This window comes from Oncorhynchus clarkii, chromosome 3, assembly GCF_045791955.1.
Source record: "Oncorhynchus clarkii lewisi isolate Uvic-CL-2024 chromosome 3, UVic_Ocla_1.0, whole genome shotgun sequence".
Classification (NCBI taxonomy): domain Eukaryota; kingdom Metazoa; phylum Chordata; class Actinopteri; order Salmoniformes; family Salmonidae; genus Oncorhynchus; species Oncorhynchus clarkii.
In genome coordinates, this window is record NC_092149.1 from 73297045 (window position 1) to 73318934 (window position 21890).

Below are 21890 nucleotides of genomic sequence, written 5' to 3' on the forward strand. Positions count from 1 at the left end.
TACGTGTGAGTTTTAAATGCCAAAGCTGTGTGTGTGTGTGTGTTTTCAATACTAACAGTGTGTGTTTTCTCTTTACTCAGGAGGTGCAGACTAAGAGTAAGGTTTGTGCCAATGTGTTCTGTGGCGCAGGAAGAGAGTGTGCAGTCACTGAGAAGGGAGAACCCAGCTGCTTGTGTATAGAGGTGAGTCCAATCATGGTCATATGCACAGTATACAGTGTAACCGATGCTATGAAATGCTTACTAGAAAACTTCCTCACCATGCAATGTTAACAATAAGTACAAGACTAGAGCAATAGTACGTAAATAGTCAACACAAATACTACACTACTGTTCAAAGGTTTGGGGTCACTTAAACATTTCCTTGTTTCCCATGAAAACATACATGAAATTAGTTGCAAAATTAATAGGAAATATATTCAAGACGGGGGTAGAAGCTGTTTAGAAGCCTCTTGGACAAAGACTTGGCGCTACGGTACCGCTTGCCGTGCGGTAGCAGAGAGAACAGTCTATGAATAGGGTGGCTGGACAGTTTTTAGGGCTTTCTTCTGACACCGCCTGGTATAGAGGTCCTTGATGACAGGAAGCTTGGCCCCAGTGTTGTACTGGGCTGGTCGCACTACCCTCTGTAGTGCCTTGCGGTCGGAGGCCGAGCAGTTGCCATACCAGGCAGTGGTGCGACCAGTCAGGATGTTGTCGATGGTGCAGCTAAAGAACCTTGTGAGGATCTGAGGACCCATGCTGAATCTTTCAGTCTCCTGAGAGGGAATAGGCTTTGTCGTGCCCTCTTCACGACTGTCTTGATGTGCTTGGACAATGCTAGTTTGTTGGTGATGTGGACACCAAGGAACTTGAAGCTCTCAACCTGCTCCACTGCAGGTGGTCTTGATCACGTTGAGGGAGAGGTTGTTGTCCTGGCACCACACAGCCAGCTCTTTGACCTCCTCCCTATAGGCTGTCTCGTCTTTGTCGGTGATCAGGCCTACCACTGTTGTGTCATCAGCTAATTTAATGATGGTGTTGGAGTCGTGCCTGGCCGTGCAGTCATGAGTGAACAGGAGGGGGCTAAGCACGCACTGCTGAGGGGACCCTGGGTTGAGGATCAACGTGGCGGATGTCTTGTTACCTACCCTTACCACCTGGGGGCTGCCCGTCAGGAAGTCCAGGATCCAGTTGCAGAGGTAGGTGTTTAGTCCCAGGGTCCTTAGCTTATTGATGAGCTTTGAGGGCACTATGGTGTTGAACGCTGAGCTGTTGTCAATGAATAGCATTCTCACATATGTGTTCCTTTTGTCCAGGTGGGAAAGGGCAATGTGGAGTGCAATAAAGATTCTTGCCAGTTGGTCAGCGCATGCTCGCAGTACACGTCCTGATAATCCGTCTGGCCTTGCGGCCTTGTGAATGTTGACACGTTTAAAAGTCTTTCTCACATCGGCTGCGGAGAGCATGATCACACAGTCTTCCGGAACAGCTGGTGCAGTCATGCATGTTTCAGTGTTATGAGCATATAAGTAGTTTAGCTCGTCTGGTAGGCTCGGGTCACTGGGCAGCTCTCGGCTGTGCTTCCCTTTGTAGTCTGCAATGGTTTGCAAGCCCTGCCACATCGGACAAGCATCAGAGGCGGTGTAGTGCGATTCAATCTTAGTCCTGTATTAACCTCTCTTGGGTAGGGTGCAGTATTTTCACGTCCGGATAAAAAGCGTGCCCAAAGTAAACTGCCTGTTACTCAGGCCCAGAAGCTAGGATATGCATATAATTGATAGAGTTGGATAGAAAATACTCTAAAGTTTCTAAAACTGTTAAGATAATGTCTGTGAGTATAACACAACTGACATGGCAGGAGAAACCGCGAGGACAAACAATCCCCCCCCCCCCCCCCCCCAAAACATTCAGCCTACCACTATTTTCAATGGCTGTCACTTTTATTATAAGGCGAAGTCCTCCCAGATTGTAGTTTCTAGGGCTTCCACTAGATGTCAACAATCTTTAGAAAGCGTTTCAGGCTGGTGTTTGGACAAATGAGCCAGAAATTGTAGTTTTTCTAGGTGGCTCCCATTTTGGCTGTAGTGTTTCCAAGCGTGTAAATGAGAGCGCGTTCTTTGGTATTTTCCTCCGGTAAAAACAATAACGATTCTCCGTCTTAAATTGTATAGTTTAGTTATGTATTAGGGTACCTGAGGTTTGATTATAAACGTTGTTTGACTTGTTTGGAAAAGTTTATTAGTAACATTTGGGATTAATTTTGTATGCATTTTGATGGAGGGAAACTGGGTGGATTATTGACTGTAGCGCGCCAGCTAAACTGAGTTTTTATGGATATAAAGAAGGACATTATCGAACAAAAGGACCATTTGTGATGTAACTGGGACTTTTTGGAGTGCCAACAGAAGAAGATCATCAAATGTAAGGCATATTATATCACTATTTCTGACCTTCGTGTCGCACATTCCTGGTTGAAATATGTCTTTCATGGTTTTGTATGCGGGGCGCTGTCCTCGGATAATCGCATGGTGTGCTTTCGCCATAAAGCCTTTTTGAAATCTGACACAGCGGCTGGACTAACAAGAAGTTAGGCTTTATTTTGATGTATTACACCAGTGATTTTATGAAAGTTAAATATTTATAATTCTGTAGTTTGAATTTCGCGCTCTGCAATTTCACAGGATGTTGGCCAGGTGCTACCATCCCACCTGCCCATAAGAAGTTAACACTTTGCCTGTTTGATGGTTCATCAGAGGGCATAATGGGATTTCTTATAAGTTTCCGGGTTAGAGTCCCGCTCCTTGAAAGCGGCAGCTCTAGCCTTTAGCTCAGTGCGGATGCTGCCTGTAATCCATGTCTTCTGGTTGGGGTATGTACGTACGGTCACTGTGGGGACGACGTCATCGATGCACTTATTGATGAAGCCAATGACTGATGTACTGGTGTATTTCTCAATGCCATTTGAGGAATCCCGGAACATATTCCAATCTGTGCTAGCAAAACAGTCCTGTAGCTTAGCATCTGCTTCATCTGACCACTTTTTAATTTATTTGATCACTGGTGCTTCCTGCTTTCATTTTTGCTTGTATGCAGGAATCAGGAGGATAGACTTATGGTCAGATTTGCCAAATGGAGGGCAAGGGAGAGCTTTGTATGCGTCTCTGTGTGTGGAGTATAGGTTGTCCAGAGTTTTTTTCCCTCTGGTTGCACATTTATGTGCTGATGGAAAGAGATTGCACGTTTGCTAGCAGAATGGAAGGAAGTGGGGGTTAAATTCGATCGCCGTCAAATTCTCCGAAGGCAGCCCGCACTTTGGCCCCTTTTTCACCACCTCCTCTTCACACAAATCACGGGGATCTGGGCCTGTTCCCAAGAAAGCCGTATGTTATTCGCGTCGGGCTCGTCAGAGTCATGAAAGGGAGAAAAGGGTTCTGCTAGTCCGTGGTGAGTAATCGCAGTCCTGATGTCTAGAAGTTATTTTCGGTCATAAGAGACGGTAGTGGCAAAATTATGTACAAAATAAGCTTTTTTTTAAAGTTACAAACAACGCAAATAAACCGAACAAAAAAACACGATAGGTTGTAAAACGTCTGCCTTCCTCTCCGGCGCCATCTTACAGCTTCTTCCTCTTTCGAGTGTCTGTTCTTTTTCCCATCTTAATCTTTTATTTGTATTGGCCAGTCTGAGATATGGCTTTTTCTTTGCAACTCTGCCTAGAAGGCCAGCATCCCGGAGTCGCCTCTTCACTGTTGACATTGAGACTGGTGTTTTGTGGGTACTATTTAATGAAGCTGTCAGTTGAGGACTTGTGAGGTGTCTGTTTCTCAAACTAGGCACTCTAATGTACTTGTCCTCTTGCTCAGTTGTGCACCGAGGCCCCTTTGCACTGTTCTGTGAAGGGAGTAGTACACATCGTTTTACAAGATCTTCAGTTTCTTGGCAATTTCTCGCATGGAATAGCCTTCATTTCTCAGAACAAGAATACACTGACAAGTTTCAGAAGAAAGTTCTTTGTTTCTGGCCAATTTGAGCCAGTAATCAAACCCACAAATGCTGATGCTCTAGATACTCAACTAGTCTAAAGATGGCCAGTTTTATATTGCTTCTTTAATTAGAACAACAGTTTTCAGCTGTGCTAACATAATTGCAAAAGGGCATTCTCATGATCAATTAGCCTTTTAGCTACATTAGTCATTTACAACATTAACAATGTCTACACTGTATTTCTGATAAATTTGATGTTATTTTAATGGACAAAAAAATTGGGAAATTTCTAAGTGACCCCAAACTTTTGAACGGTAGTGTATATCACTCAAATATTGTATAAAACAACAGGACGTGATATATTGAAGAGAAATACAGAACATACTGACTGTACTATGAATATACAGTACTTGATAGTGAGCTTGTGCGTGCGTGTGTGTGACTATGCATATGTGTGACTATGCATGTGTGTGCCTGCGTGTGTGTGAATAACAGAGTTTATCAGCATGTGAGTGTGTTGTGTGTCCAGGTATGCCACTTTTGGCATGATTTTTTTTATTCAGGGTCATTAAGAAATGGATGATCTTTTTATTCAGGGTCATTAAGATGCCTGATCTTTTTATTTGGGGTCATTAAGACTCTCTCTCTTTCTCTCTCCTCCCACCCACCTTCTCCATCTCTCTCTGTCTCCCTCTCTTCCCTTCTCTCTGTCTCTAGAGCTGTAAGCCACACAAGCGTTCAGTGTGTGGCAGTAACGGTAAGACATACCGCAACCACTGTGAGCTCCACCGAGACGCATGTCTCACCGGCCTCAAGATCCAGGTGGCCCACGACAGACACTGCCAGGGTGGGGAAAAAACATGCACATACTTTCTTGTTAACTTTGTGTGTGTGTAGCACATGACTGACCTCTATTGCTATCTGATGCCTATGTACTCAGGGGCATAATCTCTGGTTGTCATGACACAGTCAGTAATACGTGTGAGCTGTCAGGTCAGCTGTTGGCCATATAAGGCTATCCTATCATCATCCGACAGACAGGCAAAATATATGGTCCCAGGCTCATCTTCGATTTAGCTAGTGTTGAACTTTGAACCTATACGCCCAATGACCTCTTGTCTGTCTGTTGGCCAGGACATTGATCTGGTTGATGAATCCTCTCCTAGTGTCACAGAGAGGCCATCATGTCATGGTATCCATGGGCATTATTGGTTATTGTGGCAATGTGACAATGACATGATGAAAAACACTAGATGGGAAACAAACACTAGATATTGTAAAACAATTAAATAAAGCTGTTCTCTTTCTCTCTGTGTGTTCCTCTATTTTGTATCTCACTCTCTCTCACTCTCTCTCACTCTCTCTCTCGCTCTCTCTCAATCTCTCTCACTCACTCTCACTCTCTCTCTCGCTCTCGCTCTCTGTCTTTGTCGTCTGCAGAGAAGAAAGCAGAGCATGCAGCCGCCAGCCCAGGTGAGTGAGTGTGACTTGGGAGATCTGTGTGCTCAGCCAATAAGAGCTCTGTATCTCAGCTCTTATTTCCTCTAGTCCTTATGGAGCTTTATCAGACATAGTACACCTCTCTCATAGCTATATCAGTGTTCTACTGATCTCTTATTGCACTTGTGATAAGCACTCTTCAGTTAACTGATAGGGAGTGTGCAGGGTTAGGGCTCAGGACTGTACATTTGGGCACATAATGAGCTGGGAGATACTGGTGTGCTCTGGACAGAACAGGGATTGTGTGCATTCCCTTTACCATACTAGAGAGTGTCAAAATGGCTAGAGTACCTGTTAGATTGTGGATTTTGACTGTCACATCTCTCTCTCTCTCTCTCTCTCTCTCTCTCTCTCTCTCTCTCTCTCTCTCTCTCTCTCTCTATGGCTCTGTCCCCCCCTCTCTCTCTCACTCGCACACCCCTTCTCTCTTTCTCTTTCTCTCTCTCTCTCTTTCTCTATGGCTCTGTCCCCCCCCCCCTCTCTCTCTCACTCGCACACCCCTTCTCTCTCTCTCTCTCTCTCTCTCTCTCTCTCTCTCTCTCTCACACCCTCTCTTTCCTTCTCTCTCTGTCTATCTCTCTCTCTCTCGCTCACACACACACACTCAACCCACCCCTCTCTCTCAACCCCCCTCTTTCCTTTTCTCCCTCGGTCTCTCCAGTGGTGTGTTATGTAGCAGATCGTAATGAGTTGAGGCACCGTGTGATCCAGTGGCTGCAGACTGAGGTGGTCCCAGACGGCTGGTTTGTCAGAGGCTCCAACTTCACTGAAATCCTGGTGAAATACTTCAAGGTGTGTGTGTGTGTGTGTGTGTGTGTGTGTGTGTGTGTGTGTGTGTGTGTGTGTGTGTGTGTGTCAAACAAGCGTTTCAGTTGTGATATCTGTTCTATGAAGTCCGAAACTATGAACTTGAGACATGTTTTATAGACACAGCTTCATATGTTTTGGACCATATGGAAAATGAATTAGTCATACTGATAAACGTTGTCTTCACCTTCCACATAGCACATAGCATTTGTCATCAGCTGTTACAACTAGGAGAGGTGACTGGAAACTAGAGGTCGACCGATTATGATTTTTCAACGCCGATACCAATTATTGGAGGACCAAACAAGCTGATACCGATTAATCGGCCGATTCTTTTTTTTTATTTGTTGGTAATAATGACAATTACAACAATACTGAATGAACACTTATTTTAACTTAATATAATACATCAATAAAGTCAATTTAGCCTCAAGTAAATAATGAAACATGTTCAATTTGGTTTAAATAATGCAAAAACTAAGTGTTGGAGAAGAAAGTAAAAGTGCAATATGTGCCATGTAAGAAAGCTAATGTTTAAGTTCCTTGCTCAGAACATGAGAACATATGAAAGCTGGTGGTTCCTTTTAACATGAGTCTTCAATATTCCCAGGTAAGAAGTTTTAGGTTGTAGTTATTATAGGAATTATAGGACTATTTCCCTCTATACCATTTGTATTTCATATACCTTTGACTATTGGATGTTCTTATAGGCACTTTAGTATTGCCAGTTTAACAGTATAGCCTCCGTCCCTCTCCTCGCTCCTCCCTGGGCTCGAACCAGCAACACAATGACAACAGCCACCATCGAAGCAGTGTTACCCATGCAGAGCAAGGGAAACAACCACCCCAAGGCTCAGAGCGAGTGAAGTTTGAAAGGCTATTAGCGCGCGCTAACTAGCCAGCCATTTCACTTCGGTCACACCAGCCTCATCTCGGGAGTTGATAGGTGTGAAGTCATAAACAGCGCAATGCTTGACGCTACTGGAAACTATTGGGTCTTCACAGGAGGGACACCCCTTAACCTTCAGCCCCTCTCTCACACTGGCCATCCTATGGTCTCCTGTACCCACCACCCCATATCACAAATCACATACCACCCATCTTCATTCCCTTACACTCTCAGACTGGCAGTGTGCTGATCTAAACACTCAGAGGGGAACCTCTATCCCTCCATCCATCCCTTCATCCACCCTCTCTTCCTTTCCACCCTAAATCATCAAAGCTACCTCAGACACTGCCTGATCATTTATGTGACAGCCATCTCAGTCATGTTAGTGGACAGCCGTAACTCTCCTTAATGACCGTCCTCATCCTGTGGTGAAGGACCCCTGGCCCTGCCACTCTCCCATTGGCTCAGAGAGGGCCTTAAAGAGGAATTGCCGTCAATGTTCAGAAAATATTAATTTATCTCCACTGGTTACTGTTTCTTCTACACACATGGAAACATGAGAAAGATTCATGTGATATCAAAACACCATTGTTCTCCTGTCTCCTCCAGTCTCCTCATTTGTCTGAGAGTTCCATTAACTCTCCACAAAGACAGAGCACAGTGATATAATGGAGCTTTTAGTATACAGTGCGTTCGGAATGTATTCAGACCCCTTGACTTTTTCCACATTTTGTTACATTACAGTCTTATTCTAAAATGGATTGAATAAAATACATTTCTCAGCAATCTACACACAATACCTCATAATGACAAAGAGAATACAGCTTTTTTGAAATGTATTAAATGTATTAAAAAAAAAACAGAAATACCTTATTTACACAAGTATTCAGACCCTTTGCTATGAGACTCGAAATTGAGCTCAGGTGCATCCTGTTTCCTTTCATCATCCTTGAGATGCTTCTACAACTTGATTGGAGTCCACCTGTGGTAAATAAAACCTGTCTATATAAGGACCCACAGTTGACAGTGCATGTCATAGCAAAAACCAAGCCATGATGTCGAAGGAATTGTCCGTAGAGCTCCGAAACAGGATTGTGTTGAGGCACGGATATGGGGAAGGGTACCAAAACATTTCTGCAGCATTGAAGGTTCCCAAGAACACAGTGGCCTCCATCATTCTTAAATGGAAGAAGTTTGGAACCACCAAGAATCTTCCTAGAGCTGGCCGCTCGGCCAAACTGAGAAATCGGGGGAGAAGGGCCTTGGTCAGGGATGTGACCATTGTTCACTCTGACAGAGCTCCAGAGTTCCTCTGTGGAGATGAGAGAAACTTCCAGAAGAACAACCATCTCTGCAGCACTCCACCAATCAGGCATTTATGGTAGAGTGGCCGGACGGAAGCCACTCCTCAGTAAAAGGCACATGACAGCCCTCTTGGAGTTTGCCAAAAGGCACCTTAAGACTCTTAGACCATGATAAACAAGATTCTCTGGTCTGATGAAACCAAGATTGAACTCTTTGGCCTGAATGCCAAGCGTCACGTCTGGAGGACACCAGGCACCAACCGTACGATGAAGCATGTTGGTGGCAGCATCGTGCTGTGGGGATGTTTTTCAGCGGCAGGGACTGGGAGATTAGTCAGAATCGAGGCAAAGATGAACGGAGCAAAGTACAGAGAGATCCTTGATGAAAACCTGCCCCAGAGCGCTCAGGACCTCTGACAGGGGCGAAGTTTCACCTTCCAACAGGACAATGACCCTAAGCACACAGCCAAGACAACGCAGGAGTGGCTTCGGGGAAAGTCTCTGAATGTCCTTGAGTGGCCCAGCCAGAGCCCGGACTTGAACATTGTGTTTAGATTGATCAGAGGGGGGGAAAACTATACATTTTAGAATAAGGCTGTAATGTAACAAAATGTGTAAAAAGTCAAGAGGTCTGATAACTTTCCGAAGGCACTGTAGTCTCTCTCTCTCTCTCTATATATATATATACATACATACATGCATACATACATACAGTGGGGCAAAAAAGTATTTAGTCAGCCACCAATTGTGCAAGTTCTCCCACTTAAAAAAGATAAGAGAGGCCTGTAATTTTCATCATAGGTACACTTCAACTATGACAGACAAAATTAGGAAAAAAATCCAGAAAATCACATTGTAGGATTTTTTATGAATTTATTTGCAAATTATGGTGGAAATAAGTATTTGGTCACCTACAAACAAGCAAGATTTCTGGCTCTCAAATACCTGTAACTCCGTCTTTAAGAGGCTCCTCTGTCCTCCACTCGTTACCTGTATTAATGGCACCTGTTTGAACTTGTTATCAGTATAAAAGACACCTGTCCACAACCTCAAACAGTCACACTCCAAACTCCACTATGGTCAAGACCAAAGAGCTGTCAAAGGACACCAGAAACAAAATTGTAGACCTGCACCAGACTGGGAAGACTGAATCTGCAATAGGTAAGCAGCTTGGTTTGAAGAACTCAACTGTGGGAGCAATTATTAGGAAATGGAAGACATACAAGACCACTGATAATCTCCCTCGATCTGGGGCTCCACGCAAGATCTCACCCCGTGGGGTCAAAATGATCACAAGAAGGGTGAGCAAAAATCCCAGAACCACACGGGGGGGGGGACTTAGTGAATGACCTGCAGAGAGCTGGGATCAAAGTAACAAAGCCTACCATCAGTAACACACTACGCCGCTAGGGACTCAAATCCTGCAGTGCCAGACGTGTCCCCCTGCTTAAGCCATTACATGTCCAGGCCCGTCTGAAGTTTGCTAAAGAGCGTTTGGATGATCCAGAAGAAGATTGGGAGAATGTCATATGGTCAGATGAAACCAAAATATAACTTTTTGGTAAAAACTCAACTCGTCGTGTTTGGAGGACAAAGAATGCTGAGTTGCATCATACCATACCTACTGTGAAGCATGGGGGTGGAAACATCATGCTTTGGGGCTGTTTTTCTGCAAAGGGACCAGGACGACTGATCCGTGTAAAGGAAAGAATGAATGGGGCCATGTATCGTGAGATTTTGAGTGAAAACCTTCTTACATCAGCAAGGGCATTGAAGATGAAACGTGGCTGGGTCTTTCAGCATGACAATTATCCCAAACACACCACCCAGGCAACGAAGGAGTGGCTTCGTAAGAAGCATTTCAAGGTCCTGGAGTGAATTAGCCAGTCTCCAGATCTCAACCCCATAGAAAATCTTTGGAGGGAGTTGAAATTCCATGTTGCCCAGCAACAGCCCCAAAACATCACTGCTCTAGAGGAGATCTGCATGGAGGAATGGGCCAAAATACCAGCAACAGTGTGTGAAAAACGTTGTGAAGACTTACAGAAAATGTTTGACCTCTGTCATTGCCAACAAAGGGTATATAACAAAGTATTGAGATAAACTTTTGTTATTGACCAAATACTTATTTTTCCACCATAATTTGCAAATAAATTCATAAAAAATCCTACAATTTGATTTTCTGGATTTTTTTTCTCATTTTGTCTGTCATAGTTGAAGTGTACCTATGATGAAAATTACACGCCTCTCTTGCACAATTGGTGGCTGACTAAATACTTTTTTTGCCCCACTGTTTATACAGTGCCTTGCGAAAGTATTCGGCCCCCTTGAACTTTGCGACCTTTTGCCACATTTCAGGCTTCAAACATAAAGATATAAAACTGTATTTTTTTGTGAAGAATCAACAACAAGAGGGACACAATCATGAAGTGGAACGACATTTATTGGATATTTCAAACTTTTTTAACAAATCAAAAACTGAAAAATTGGGCGTGCAAAATTATTCAGCCCCCTTAAGTTAATACTTTGTAGCGCCACCTTTTGCTGCGATTACAGCTGTAAGTCGCTTGGGGTATGTCTCTATCAGTTTTGCACATCGAGAGACTGACATTTTTTCCCATTCCTCCTCGAGCTCAGTGAGGTTGGATGGAGAGCATTTGTGAACAGCAGTTTTCAGTTCTTTCCACAGATTCTCGATTGGATTCAGGTCTGGACTTTGACTTGGCCATTCTAACACCTGGATATGTTTATTTTTGAACCATTCCATTGTAGATTTTGCTTTATGTTTTGGATCATTGTCTTGTTGGAAGACAAATCCCCGTCCCAGTCTCAGGTCTTTTGCAGACTCCATCAGATTTTCTTCCAGAATGGTCCTGTATTTGGCTCCATCCATCTTCCCATCAATTTGAACCATCTTCCCTGTCCCTGCTGAAGAAAAGCAGGCCCAAACCATGATGCTGCCACCACCATGTTTGACAGTGGGGATGGTGTGTTCAGTGTGATGAGCTGTGTTGCTTTTACGCCAAACATAACGTTTTGCATTGTTGCCAAATAGTTCAATTTTGGTTTCATCTGACCAGAGCACCTTCTTCCACATGTTTGGTGTGTCTCCCAGGTGGCTTGTGGCAAACTTTAAACGGCACTTTTTATGGATATCTTTAAGAAATGGCTTTCTTCTTGCCACTCTTCCATAAAGGCCAGATTTGTGCAATATACGACTGATTGTTGTCCTATGGACAGAGTCTCCCACCTCAGCTGTAGATCTCTGCAGTTCATCCAGAGTGATCATGGGCCTCTTGGCTGCATCTCTGATCAGTCTTCTCCTTGTATGAGCTGAAAGTTTAGAGGGACGGCCAGGTCTTGGTAGATTTGCAGTGGTCTGATACTCCTTCCATTTCAATATTATCGCTTGCACAGTGCTCCTTGGGATGTTTAAAGCTTGGGAAATCTTTTTGTATCCAAATCCGGCTTTAAACTTCTTCACAACAGTATCTCTGACCTGCCTGGTGTGTTCCTTGTTCTTCATGATGCTCTCTGCGCTTTTAACGGACCTCTGAGACTATCACAGTGCAGGTGCATTTATACGGAGACTTGATTACACACAGGTGGATTGTATTTATCATCATTAGTCATTTAGGTCAACATTGGATCATTCAGAGATCCTCACTGAACTTCTGGAGAGAGTTTGCTGCACTGAAAGTAAAGGGGCTGAATAATTTTGCTCGCCCAATTTTTCAGTTTTTGATTTGTTAAAAAAGTTTGAAATATCCAATAAATCTCGATCCACTTCATGATTGTGTCCCACTTGTTGTTGATTCTTCACAAAAAAATACAGTTTTATATCTTTATGTTTGAAGCCTGAAATGTGGCAAAAGGTCGCAATGTTCAAGGGGGCCGAATACTTTCGCAAGGCACTGTATATACAGTATGTTTGTCAATCTCTCTATAGAATATAACTCTGACTGTTAAAGATGTATCCCTTCAAGAAGCTTTAATTCGAGGATGGCTCTACACTGTAATGGAAAACTATAATTTATACTGTAATTCTGGGTATTATCAACTGTAAAATACTGTGAAAGCATTATACTGCAGCATACTGTAAAGTATGATGCATTGTGGGAAAATGTAGTGGGCGGGAAATAGTTTCTGTATTTCAAGTAATACTGTAATTCCACCCCACAGAAAACAGTACTGTACCTTAATTTTGGAGCGCCAAGAACATTTTGATTACTAATGGGTATTGTTGTTTTTTGAGGTTCCCTTTGCAAGATGCCTTATTTGTTGAACCCGTTAATGTGAGTGCTGTACCAATGTAACTAATGTGTTTATAGTGCCCCATCAATTTAAAATGTAGAAGGGATAGAGTGCAGTGGCAAGTCTTAAACCTTTGGTCTGTTTTGCCAAGTAATTGCTGCCAGTTTGGACGCCTTTGTTACGGCCTCTTGTGGAAGTGATATAAATCACCAAATAATAAATGATATGCTGTACTGTGTAAATACATTACCTTGTAGCCAACCTTTCACCGATTCCATGTAATTCCAGTAAAATACTGTGAAATCTCCCCCACAATTACTTTCATTCATTAGTTCACTAATTTATACATTATGATTACATTAGCATTTACTTTTTTACATTGCAATACAGTACATTGGATGTATTCAACTATGTCATTACACAGTACTTGCTTTACTATTGTATTTAGATTACAGTAGGTATACTGCACTATGAAATACAGTGTCTTACTTACCGATAGCTGTCTGTAAGTTACTGTCAAATTCACTTCAACCCCTTTACAGTGTAGGGTTGTCAGGTGACCGATGACCACTGGTGATGACCGCCACAGACAGTCTCAAAGTGCAAAGTTCACTGTGGATTAGCAGTCTTGGAAGGAGAGTTTTTATCAGGTAGAGGGAGATATTTAGAAAATGATTGAGAGAGGAACTGATATGACCAGAAGAAAAGTGAGAGTGTGGGGGGGGGGGTTTATGCTTAAAGGCTAAAATATATGTATTATTATACCCAATCCCCCCCACTCTCACTTTTCTTCTGGTCATATCAGTTATTAGGTTTTCTGGTTATTATTCACTTTTATGATTTTATATTGGCCTACAGAGGCCCATGACACTCTTCTATTCTCCTACTAACTCTGCTAGTTTCTGTGTGCATGTGTGTGTGTACAGAACTACGACAATGGTGACTCCCAGCTGGACTCCTCAGAGCTCCTTAAGTTCATCCAACATAATGACTCCAACGTGGACATGCAGTCATATTCAGACCAGGAGAGCAACAAGCTGCTCAGGTCAGTGTGTGTGTGTACTTGTGCGCATGCTATTTCACCTTTATTTGTATATATATATATATATTATCAGTCAAAGGTTTGGACACACCTACTCATTCAAGGGTTTTTCTTTATTTTTACTATTTTCCACATTGTAGAATAATAGTGAAGACATCAAAACTATGAAATAACACACATGGAATCATGTAGCAACCAAAAAAGTGCATTTTATATTTGAGATTCTTCAAAGTAGCCACTCTTTGTCTTGATGATAGCTTTGCACATTCTTGGCATTCTCTCAACCAGCTTCATGAGGAAGTCACCTGGGATGCATCTCAATTAACAGGTGTGCCTTGTGGAAATGTTTTCCTTCTTAATGCGTTTGAGCCAATCAGTTGTGTTGTGACAAGGTAGGTGTGGTATACCGAAGTCCAAGTCCATATTATGGCAAGAACAGCTCAAATAAACAAAGTGAAATGACAGTCCTTCATTCAAGTGCAGTCACAAGAACCATCAAGCGAAATAAATGCTTCGTAGAGTTCAAGTAACAGACACATCTCAACATCAACTGTTTAGAGGAGACTGCGTGAATCATGCCTTCATGGTCGAATTGCTGCAAAGAAACCAGTACTAATGGACACCATTAAGAAGAAGAGACTTGCTTGGCCAAGAAACACGAGCAATGGACATTAGACCGATGTAAATCTGTCCCTTGAGATTTTTGGTGTCTTTGTGAGATGTAGAGTAGGTGAACGGATCGCATGTGTGATCCCACTGTGAAGCATGGAGGAGGAGGCACACTTAATCAGCATGGCACACTTAATCAGCATGGCTATCACAGTATTCTGCAGCGATACACCATCCCATCTGGTTTACGCTTAGTGGGACTATCATTTATTTTTCAACAGGACAATGACCCAACACACCTCCAGGCTGTGTAAAGGCTATTTGACCAAGAAAGAGAGTGATGGAGTGCTGCATCAGATGACCTCATCTCCATAATCACCCGACCTCAACCCAGTTGAGATGGTTTGGGATGAGTTGGACCGCAGAGTGAAGGAAAGGTCGCCAATAAGTGCTCAGCATATGTGGCAACTCCTTCAAGACTGTTGGAAAATCATTTCAGGTTAAGCTGGTTGAGAGAATGCCAAGGGTGTGCAAAGCTGTCATCAAGGCAAAGGGTATCTACTTTGAAGAATCTCAAATATAAAAGATGTTTGGTTTGTTGAACACTTTTTTGATTACTACATAATTCCATATGTGTTATTTCATAGTTTGAATGTGTTCACTGTTATTCTACAATGTAGAACATTTTTAAAAATAAAGAAAAACCCTAAAATGAGTAGGTGTGTCCAAACTTTTGACTGGTGCCGTTTATATTATTTATATATATTTTTTAGCTCAGTAGACAGAAAAATATGACACTTTACAAAACAGGTAATTCACACATTATCATAGATCATCATATAATGTTTGCAGCCTGTCTACGTGTGCTGTAAATTTGAGCCATTTACATAACATACCATAAATGTATATGTGTATACCTATAAAGTACCTATATCATATACAGTATCGATATCATATTCTCAGCTGTACAGTAGAGGGTTTCTGAGGAGCTGGTGCTATATTAAGCCCTACTGTCCCTCTCTCTGCCTTGAACCCTGTGTGACCCAGGCCTCCTGTGGGTGATCTTAACCTCACCTGTTCTGTACATGATCAGAGCCTGGGTTTCCACTGTGCTGCTCACTTGAGAAGTGTTGCAATGCTTCTGCAGGTTTGGAGATAAGAAGCTGATGTAAGAAGCTGATGTAAGAAGCTGATGTAAGAAGCTGATGTAATCAGCCACTTCTATTGCCCACGCATGAGTAGGGCCCTGAGTTTTTACAGGCTATGTGACTTGACCGGGAAAAACTCTTAGTCCTACAAATGAAGCATTGAAAATAATATTCTGTGGGCAAAACATTCCATTAACTTCACTTTATCAGACACCCAGCACAGTCAGACACTATGCCCAATAACCATCTCAACAGCTATACAGAGCATTCGCAACATATTCAGACCCCTTGAATTTTTCCACATTTTGTCATGTTAAAGCCTTATTCTAAAATTGATTAAATTGTTTTTTCCCCCTCATCAATCTACACACAATGCCCCATAATGACAAAGAAAACTTCAAAGTTTTTTTTTATATAATTTATTTATTTATTTAATTTATATAATAAAAAACACTGAAATATCATACTTACATACTGTAAGTATTCAGAACCTTCGCCCCAGTCTGAGGTCATGTGCACTCTGGAGTGGGTTTTCATCAAGGATCTCACTGAACTTTGCTCCGTTCATGTTTCCCTCGATCCTGATTAGTCCTGATTAGTCTCATGATACTGCCACCACCATGATTCACCGTAGGCATGGTACCAGGTTTCCTCCAGATGCGACGCCTGGCATTCAGGCCAAAGAGTTCAATCTTAGTTTCATCAGACCAGAAAATCTTGTTTCTCATGGTCTGAGTCCTTTAGATGCCTTTTGGCAAACTCCAAGCAGGCTGTTATGTGCCTTTTACTGAGGAGGGGCTTCCGTCTGGCCAATCTACCATAAATGCCTGATTGGTGGAGTAATGCAGAGATGGTTGTCCTTCTGGAAGGTTATCCCATCTCCACAGAGGAACTCTGGAGCTCTGTCAGAGTGACCATCGGGCTCTTGGTCACCTCCCTGACCAAGGCCCTTCTCCCCTGATTTCTCAGTTTGGCCGGGCGGCCAGTTCTAGGAAGAGTCTTAGTAGTTCTAAACTTCTTCCATTTAAGAATGATGGAGGCCACTGTGTTCTTGGGGATCTTCAATACTGCAGAATATTTTTGATTGATACCCTTCCCCAGATCTGTGCCTCGACACAATCCTGTCTCGGAGCTCTACGGACAATTCCTATGACCCGATGGCTTGGTTTTTGCTCTGAAATGTACTGTCAACTGTGGAACCTTATATAGACAGTTGTGTGCCTTTCCAAATCATGCCCAATCAATTGAATTTACCACAGGTAGACTCCAATCAAGGTGTAGAAAGATCTCATGATCAATAGAAACAGAATGCACCTGAGCTCAATTTCGAGTCTCACAGCAAAGGGTCTGAATACTTATGTAAATAAGGTATTTCTATTTATTTATTTGCTAAAAAAATCTAAACTGTTTTTGCCTTTGATATTATGGGATATTGTATGTAGATTGGTGAGGGGAAAAATGTATTTAATCAATTTTAGAATATTGCTGTAACGTAAAGAAAATGTGGAAAAAGTCAAGGGGTCTGAATAATTTCAGAATGCACTGTACTTAGCTATGAGTACAGTCAGTGAATGTGAACCTATGTGTGTGTTTCTCTCTGCTCTTCCCAGGAGCCTATGTGTGGACGCCCTGATCGAGATGTCCGATGAGAACACTGACTGGAAGCTGAGCTTCGATGAGTTCCTCAACTGCCTGAAGCCCGGCTTCAACCCACCTGAGAAGAGTGAGCTCCCAGACACATGACCGTTGACTCAATGACTCTATGATGACAACACTGCACACCACTGCTGACACCACACATGTTTTTTTTCTCAGTTCATTACACAAATACCTCTATATCAACCTCTTAGACACATGCAGTCAGCATGCAGTATGTTTACAGTGCATGGGATTTACATATGTTAAATAGCAAATTCATTCACCACAACCATAGGCAAATCCACTGTAACTCACCCTAACATACTTGAAATTCACTGCAACAAAAACATCTCAATGTGATTTATTTACAGACAACTGTATTTTTTCTTGGTCTTTTGTACTGTACTAAGTTGATCAGAAGTTGTGCATTAATGATGTAGGGGAAAGTTCAGTGTGATAGGAAGAGCGGTTCTAGGAGAGAGCCCTATGACTTCCCTCACAGCTGCAGCACACATTCCAGTCCGGAACACAGAACCTACCCTGGGGCCTCACCAGAGCCAAAGTCATAGATAATAGAGTGCTTTAACATACTGTACACACAGTCTATATCCCTCTAGTGCTCTCTTTCTGCTGCGGACTACAGCACTACTCAACTGCGCTAAATGTTTTATTTAGACATCTAGAACAAACCAATTCAAGTAAAACAGAGGATATTTAATCATTTCTGGTCACTTGAACAGACATTATTGTTAGATACGGTGTGTATGCGAGGCACAAAATTCTATGTGCCCCCCTCTTCTGCAGAGTGTGCCCTGGAGGATGAGACCTATAAGGATGGGGCTGAGACACAGGTGGAGTGTAACCGCTGTGTGTGTGCCTGCGGCAACTGGGTCTGCACCGCCATGACCTGCAATGGTGAGGATAGGCACACCAGTATAGACACCCTGGCTCATCTACAAGTCACCTGAACCACATACTGGGCTTACAAATAAGTACTCAACACCTGTCTTTCTCTCTCTCCAATTGATCCTGTAATTTTTTCTTCCTTTGCATCTCTTTCTTAGATAAGACAGCGGTCGTCGAGGAGACCGGGGAGGCAGGGCAGGAGATGACCGAGGAGGAATGGAGCCTCCGTGTGGCCGAGCTCAACCAGCACCAGGTCAGCAACGGGATGTCAAAGTTCAAGGGACAGACCGGGCCGCCCTCCAATCTCCCCAGACATATGGGGTAGCTCTGGAATCTGTCTATAAACAGTTGGGCGAGTTGGGCGAGTTGTGTGTGTGTGTGTGTGTGTGTGTGTGTGTGTGTGTGTGTGTGTGTGTGTGTGTGTGTGTGTGTGTGTGTGTGTGTGTGTGTGTATTGCTTTAGTTAAATTCACGGGGGAGCAGTTCTGGCTCTCCACAATAGCAGAGTCAGCGAGTTCATGTACTCTGTCCTCAAACAGAATATCTTCCAACAACAACTTACAGCCCTGTGGGCTGAATGTATTAATACAAAAAAGTTATCCAATATTGCAGTTAAGAACCGGTAGAGATCCCTACACAAGAGGAACTAGGGGACAGTCATTCTCCACACTGTGTAGAGTAAAATGGGGTATTGAGTGTGTAGCTATTTATTTGTAACTATCTAACTAGGGCTACATGGCATACAATTATTATTATCATTACAATATTTAACTCTCCTCCCACATATGCTTTCTCTCTCTCTCTCTCTTACAAAAACAGGAAACAGTGGAGAAGATGAAGGTCAGCACAAAGGAGGCCTAAGATGCCTAAAGAAGGAGGGTGTGAAGGAAAGAGAGAGAAAAGACTTCACTCTTCTTCCATTGATAAGGCCCTGTGCTGTTCCTGAATTTACTCATATGTTAATTATTATAGCTTTTTGTTTATGTGTGTTAGATGCAGGGCAGTCAAGAGTATTATTTGGGGAGTTTCTTGAGTTAAGTACTGTCTTCATGTTCTATTGTTTTACTGCACCCCTGCACTAGGAATGGGGCCATTTTTACTGCACCCCTGCACTAGGAATGGGGCCATTTTTACTGCACCCCTGCACTAGGAATGGGGCCATTTTTACTGCACCCCTGCACTAGGAATGGGGCCATTTTTACTGCACCCCTGCACTAGGAATGGGGCCATTTTTACTGCACCCCTGCACTAGGAATGGGGCCATTTTTACTGCACCCCTGCACTAGGAATGGGGCCATTTTTACTGCACCCCTGCACTAGGAATGGGGCCATTTTTACTGCACCCCTGCACTAGGAATGGGGCCATTTTTACTGCACCCCTGCACTAGGAATGGGGCCATTTTTACTGCACCCCTGCACTAGGAATGGGGCCATTTTTACTGCACCCCTGCACTAGGAATGGGGCCATTTTTACTGCACCCCTGCACTAGGAATGGGGCCATTTTTACTGCACCCCTGCACTAGGAATGGGGCCATTTTTACTGCACCCCTGCACTAGGAATGGGGCCATTTTTACTGCACCCCTGCACTAGGAATGGGGCCATTTTTACTGCTGACTTTTTAAATATTGTTTTTCTATACATTTACATCTATACATTATAAACACAGTATTTGTTGTTATGTTTTATTTTTTTTGTAAAATAGCAAGCGGTAAATAGTTGGCGATGAGAAACATTTGAGATGTTTGGAGTGAATTGTTGGGACACCTTTCTCCATCAAGGAAATAAACTCACCTTTAAAGTCCTTTCAGATGTGTTAGAGAAATGTTGAGCAAGACCATGATAGTGTCTCATTGTAGGGGAAGGGGATGTCTTACTACTACTTGATACTACTTGACAAATGCACTTCTCCCTCCATGACTAGCAGCATAGTTTCAGGCCTTAGTGGATTGTCCCGTTTAGTTAGAATCCTTTGCTTTTTGGCAAATGTGTTTGCGTCTATGTACAATTTGTTATATGCTTGATTTGGAGATCATATGTGATTGCAATGGCGCCTGTGCTGTATTCCGTCGGCTCTCTCTGGTGCTTGTTTTAGAAACATTAAAGCGTAGATTGTAGAATGAAAGCAACTAGCACCAAGCACAGAGCTGAGTACAGCATGGAGAGAACTAAAACCAAAGCCTGACGATGACTAGGATGTTGATGTACGAACCCCTCCAGGCAAAGCATTTCTCTGGACCCAGCAACAACACTATACCTGTGCTTGTCATTGGCGATCAGTCATAAGGATTAGCCTCGCTGTCAGCTAATGTAGCTTAGATGCATCTCTAACTCAGAGTGCATGCTTATATAAAATAATGTGTGTCTGTAATGAAGGAGTGTTTTTGAGAGAGTGTGTACTGCCTACAATTGTGTGGTGGTGTGTCATATTTGTTTTGTTATGTTTTATTTGTCAAAAGTCCCACTTATCTTGAGAATCGTTTCTGGTTATATCAGTGCCTTAAAACCCAAACATAGGCCTGCAGAGACACTGTAGAGGTTGCGTGTCCTGCAACCTTTAAACCACAATTGGAATGGGCAAGACTATTCTCGGCAGAATTTTGGTATAGATTTTGGAGCTATGTGGTTTAGTCCTTGTTAAATGTTTGCGTAAAAGTTGAATAGCTAGGTTAAAACTAGGTTTATATTCTAAAATGAATGCAGAGTCTATAATGAATATGTATGTCAATAAAATAAAACCCATACAGTACTACAAATGTCTCAACCTCTCGTAAATGTGTGTGTATGTGTGTAGTGATGGGGAGGAAATGTATGTTACATACATATTGGGATATTTTTGGCGAAAAATCGTATCATATAAATTGGACAATTTCACAATATTATTATTTTTAGCTAGTTTGCTGTACCTGCACAAAAAGTCCAGTATTTCTCTTTCATAGCTTTGTTCCCCATCATCTTTTGTTCAATAAGGAGCCTATTTGATTTCACCAGTTTTATTTCCATGACTCATCAAAACTTGTTTTTTCGTGGCTCTCTCTTGTCCCTGTGCAGCAGTCAGATGGTGAGCAATATGTTTGGAACATCGAATTGCAATAAAATCACAGTATAGAATCGCAGTACATATAGAATCCAAAGTATTGTGAGACTCGAGGGACATATCGTATCGGCACCTAAGTATTGTGATAATATCGTATAGTGAGGTCTCTGTCAGTGTTGTGTGAATGCGTGCCTGTGCTTGTGTGTCTGTCTGTCTGTGATCCTTCATATCCAGACACTTCAATTAATCACATTCATGCGTCAGAGCTCAATCTATACGAGAAGTGCTGCTGTTGTGGTTTTCTACAGAAACTCTGGCCTACATTCCATTGATATTGCTCCAAGAGGCAGTGTTCCAATGTCATCTGGTCCATACAGTGGCTGTAATTTGAGAACACCTTTTAAGTCCCTTAACATTCAAGCTTCTTGTGGTTTAATATGTGAACAAATGCCAAGTTTGTATAAAGTGCAAGGGCAGTGTGTTCCCAGGATAGTAAAAAAAACAATGTTATCTGGAAAAAGTCTGATAATTTCTCATGTCATGTGTTTACCTTGAGACAAGTCTGCCAGTGGTATCTTAGCACAGGTCACAGTGACCTACTGAAGATCAATTCATTCTTCCATTCGGTTATCTGGTCCATACAGTGGCTGTAATATGAACATAGCTTTTAAGACACTTAACATTGCAAACAGTGCATATGTTTGTATTCTGCTAGGCAGCATTGTGTTTTATGATGGATATGGGTGACTTGAGATTGCTTTTATAACCAGGTTGTGCAAGTCACATTTTTTTT

The 21890-nt window shown here is 42.6% G+C and overlaps 1 protein-coding gene across 2 annotated transcripts in view; it reads left to right on the forward strand.

The window, feature by feature from the left end:
- Positions 1 to 20816, forward strand: part of LOC139403806 (follistatin-related protein 1-like) — a 41014-nt gene extending 20198 nt beyond the window's left edge. The window contains exons 3-12 of one of the 2 annotated variants that reach the window (XM_071146985.1): positions 81 to 182; positions 4683 to 4812; positions 5406 to 5438; positions 6127 to 6257; positions 13646 to 13764; positions 17129 to 17241; positions 17961 to 18071; positions 18221 to 18315; positions 18881 to 19120; positions 19212 to 20816. In XM_071146985.1, coding sequence (XP_071003086.1) covers positions 81 to 182; positions 4683 to 4812; positions 5406 to 5438; positions 6127 to 6257; positions 13646 to 13764; positions 17129 to 17241; positions 17961 to 18071; positions 18221 to 18315; positions 18881 to 18922 — 876 coding nt within the window. In that variant the 3' untranslated portion in view covers positions 18923 to 19120; positions 19212 to 20816. The remainder of the gene's footprint in view (positions 1 to 80; positions 183 to 4682; positions 4813 to 5405; positions 5439 to 6126; positions 6258 to 13645; positions 13765 to 17128; positions 17242 to 17960; positions 18072 to 18220; positions 18316 to 18880; positions 19121 to 19211) is intronic. The other variant, XM_071146984.1, reaches the window with a different exon arrangement.
- Positions 20817 to 21890: the final 1074 nt, after the last annotated feature.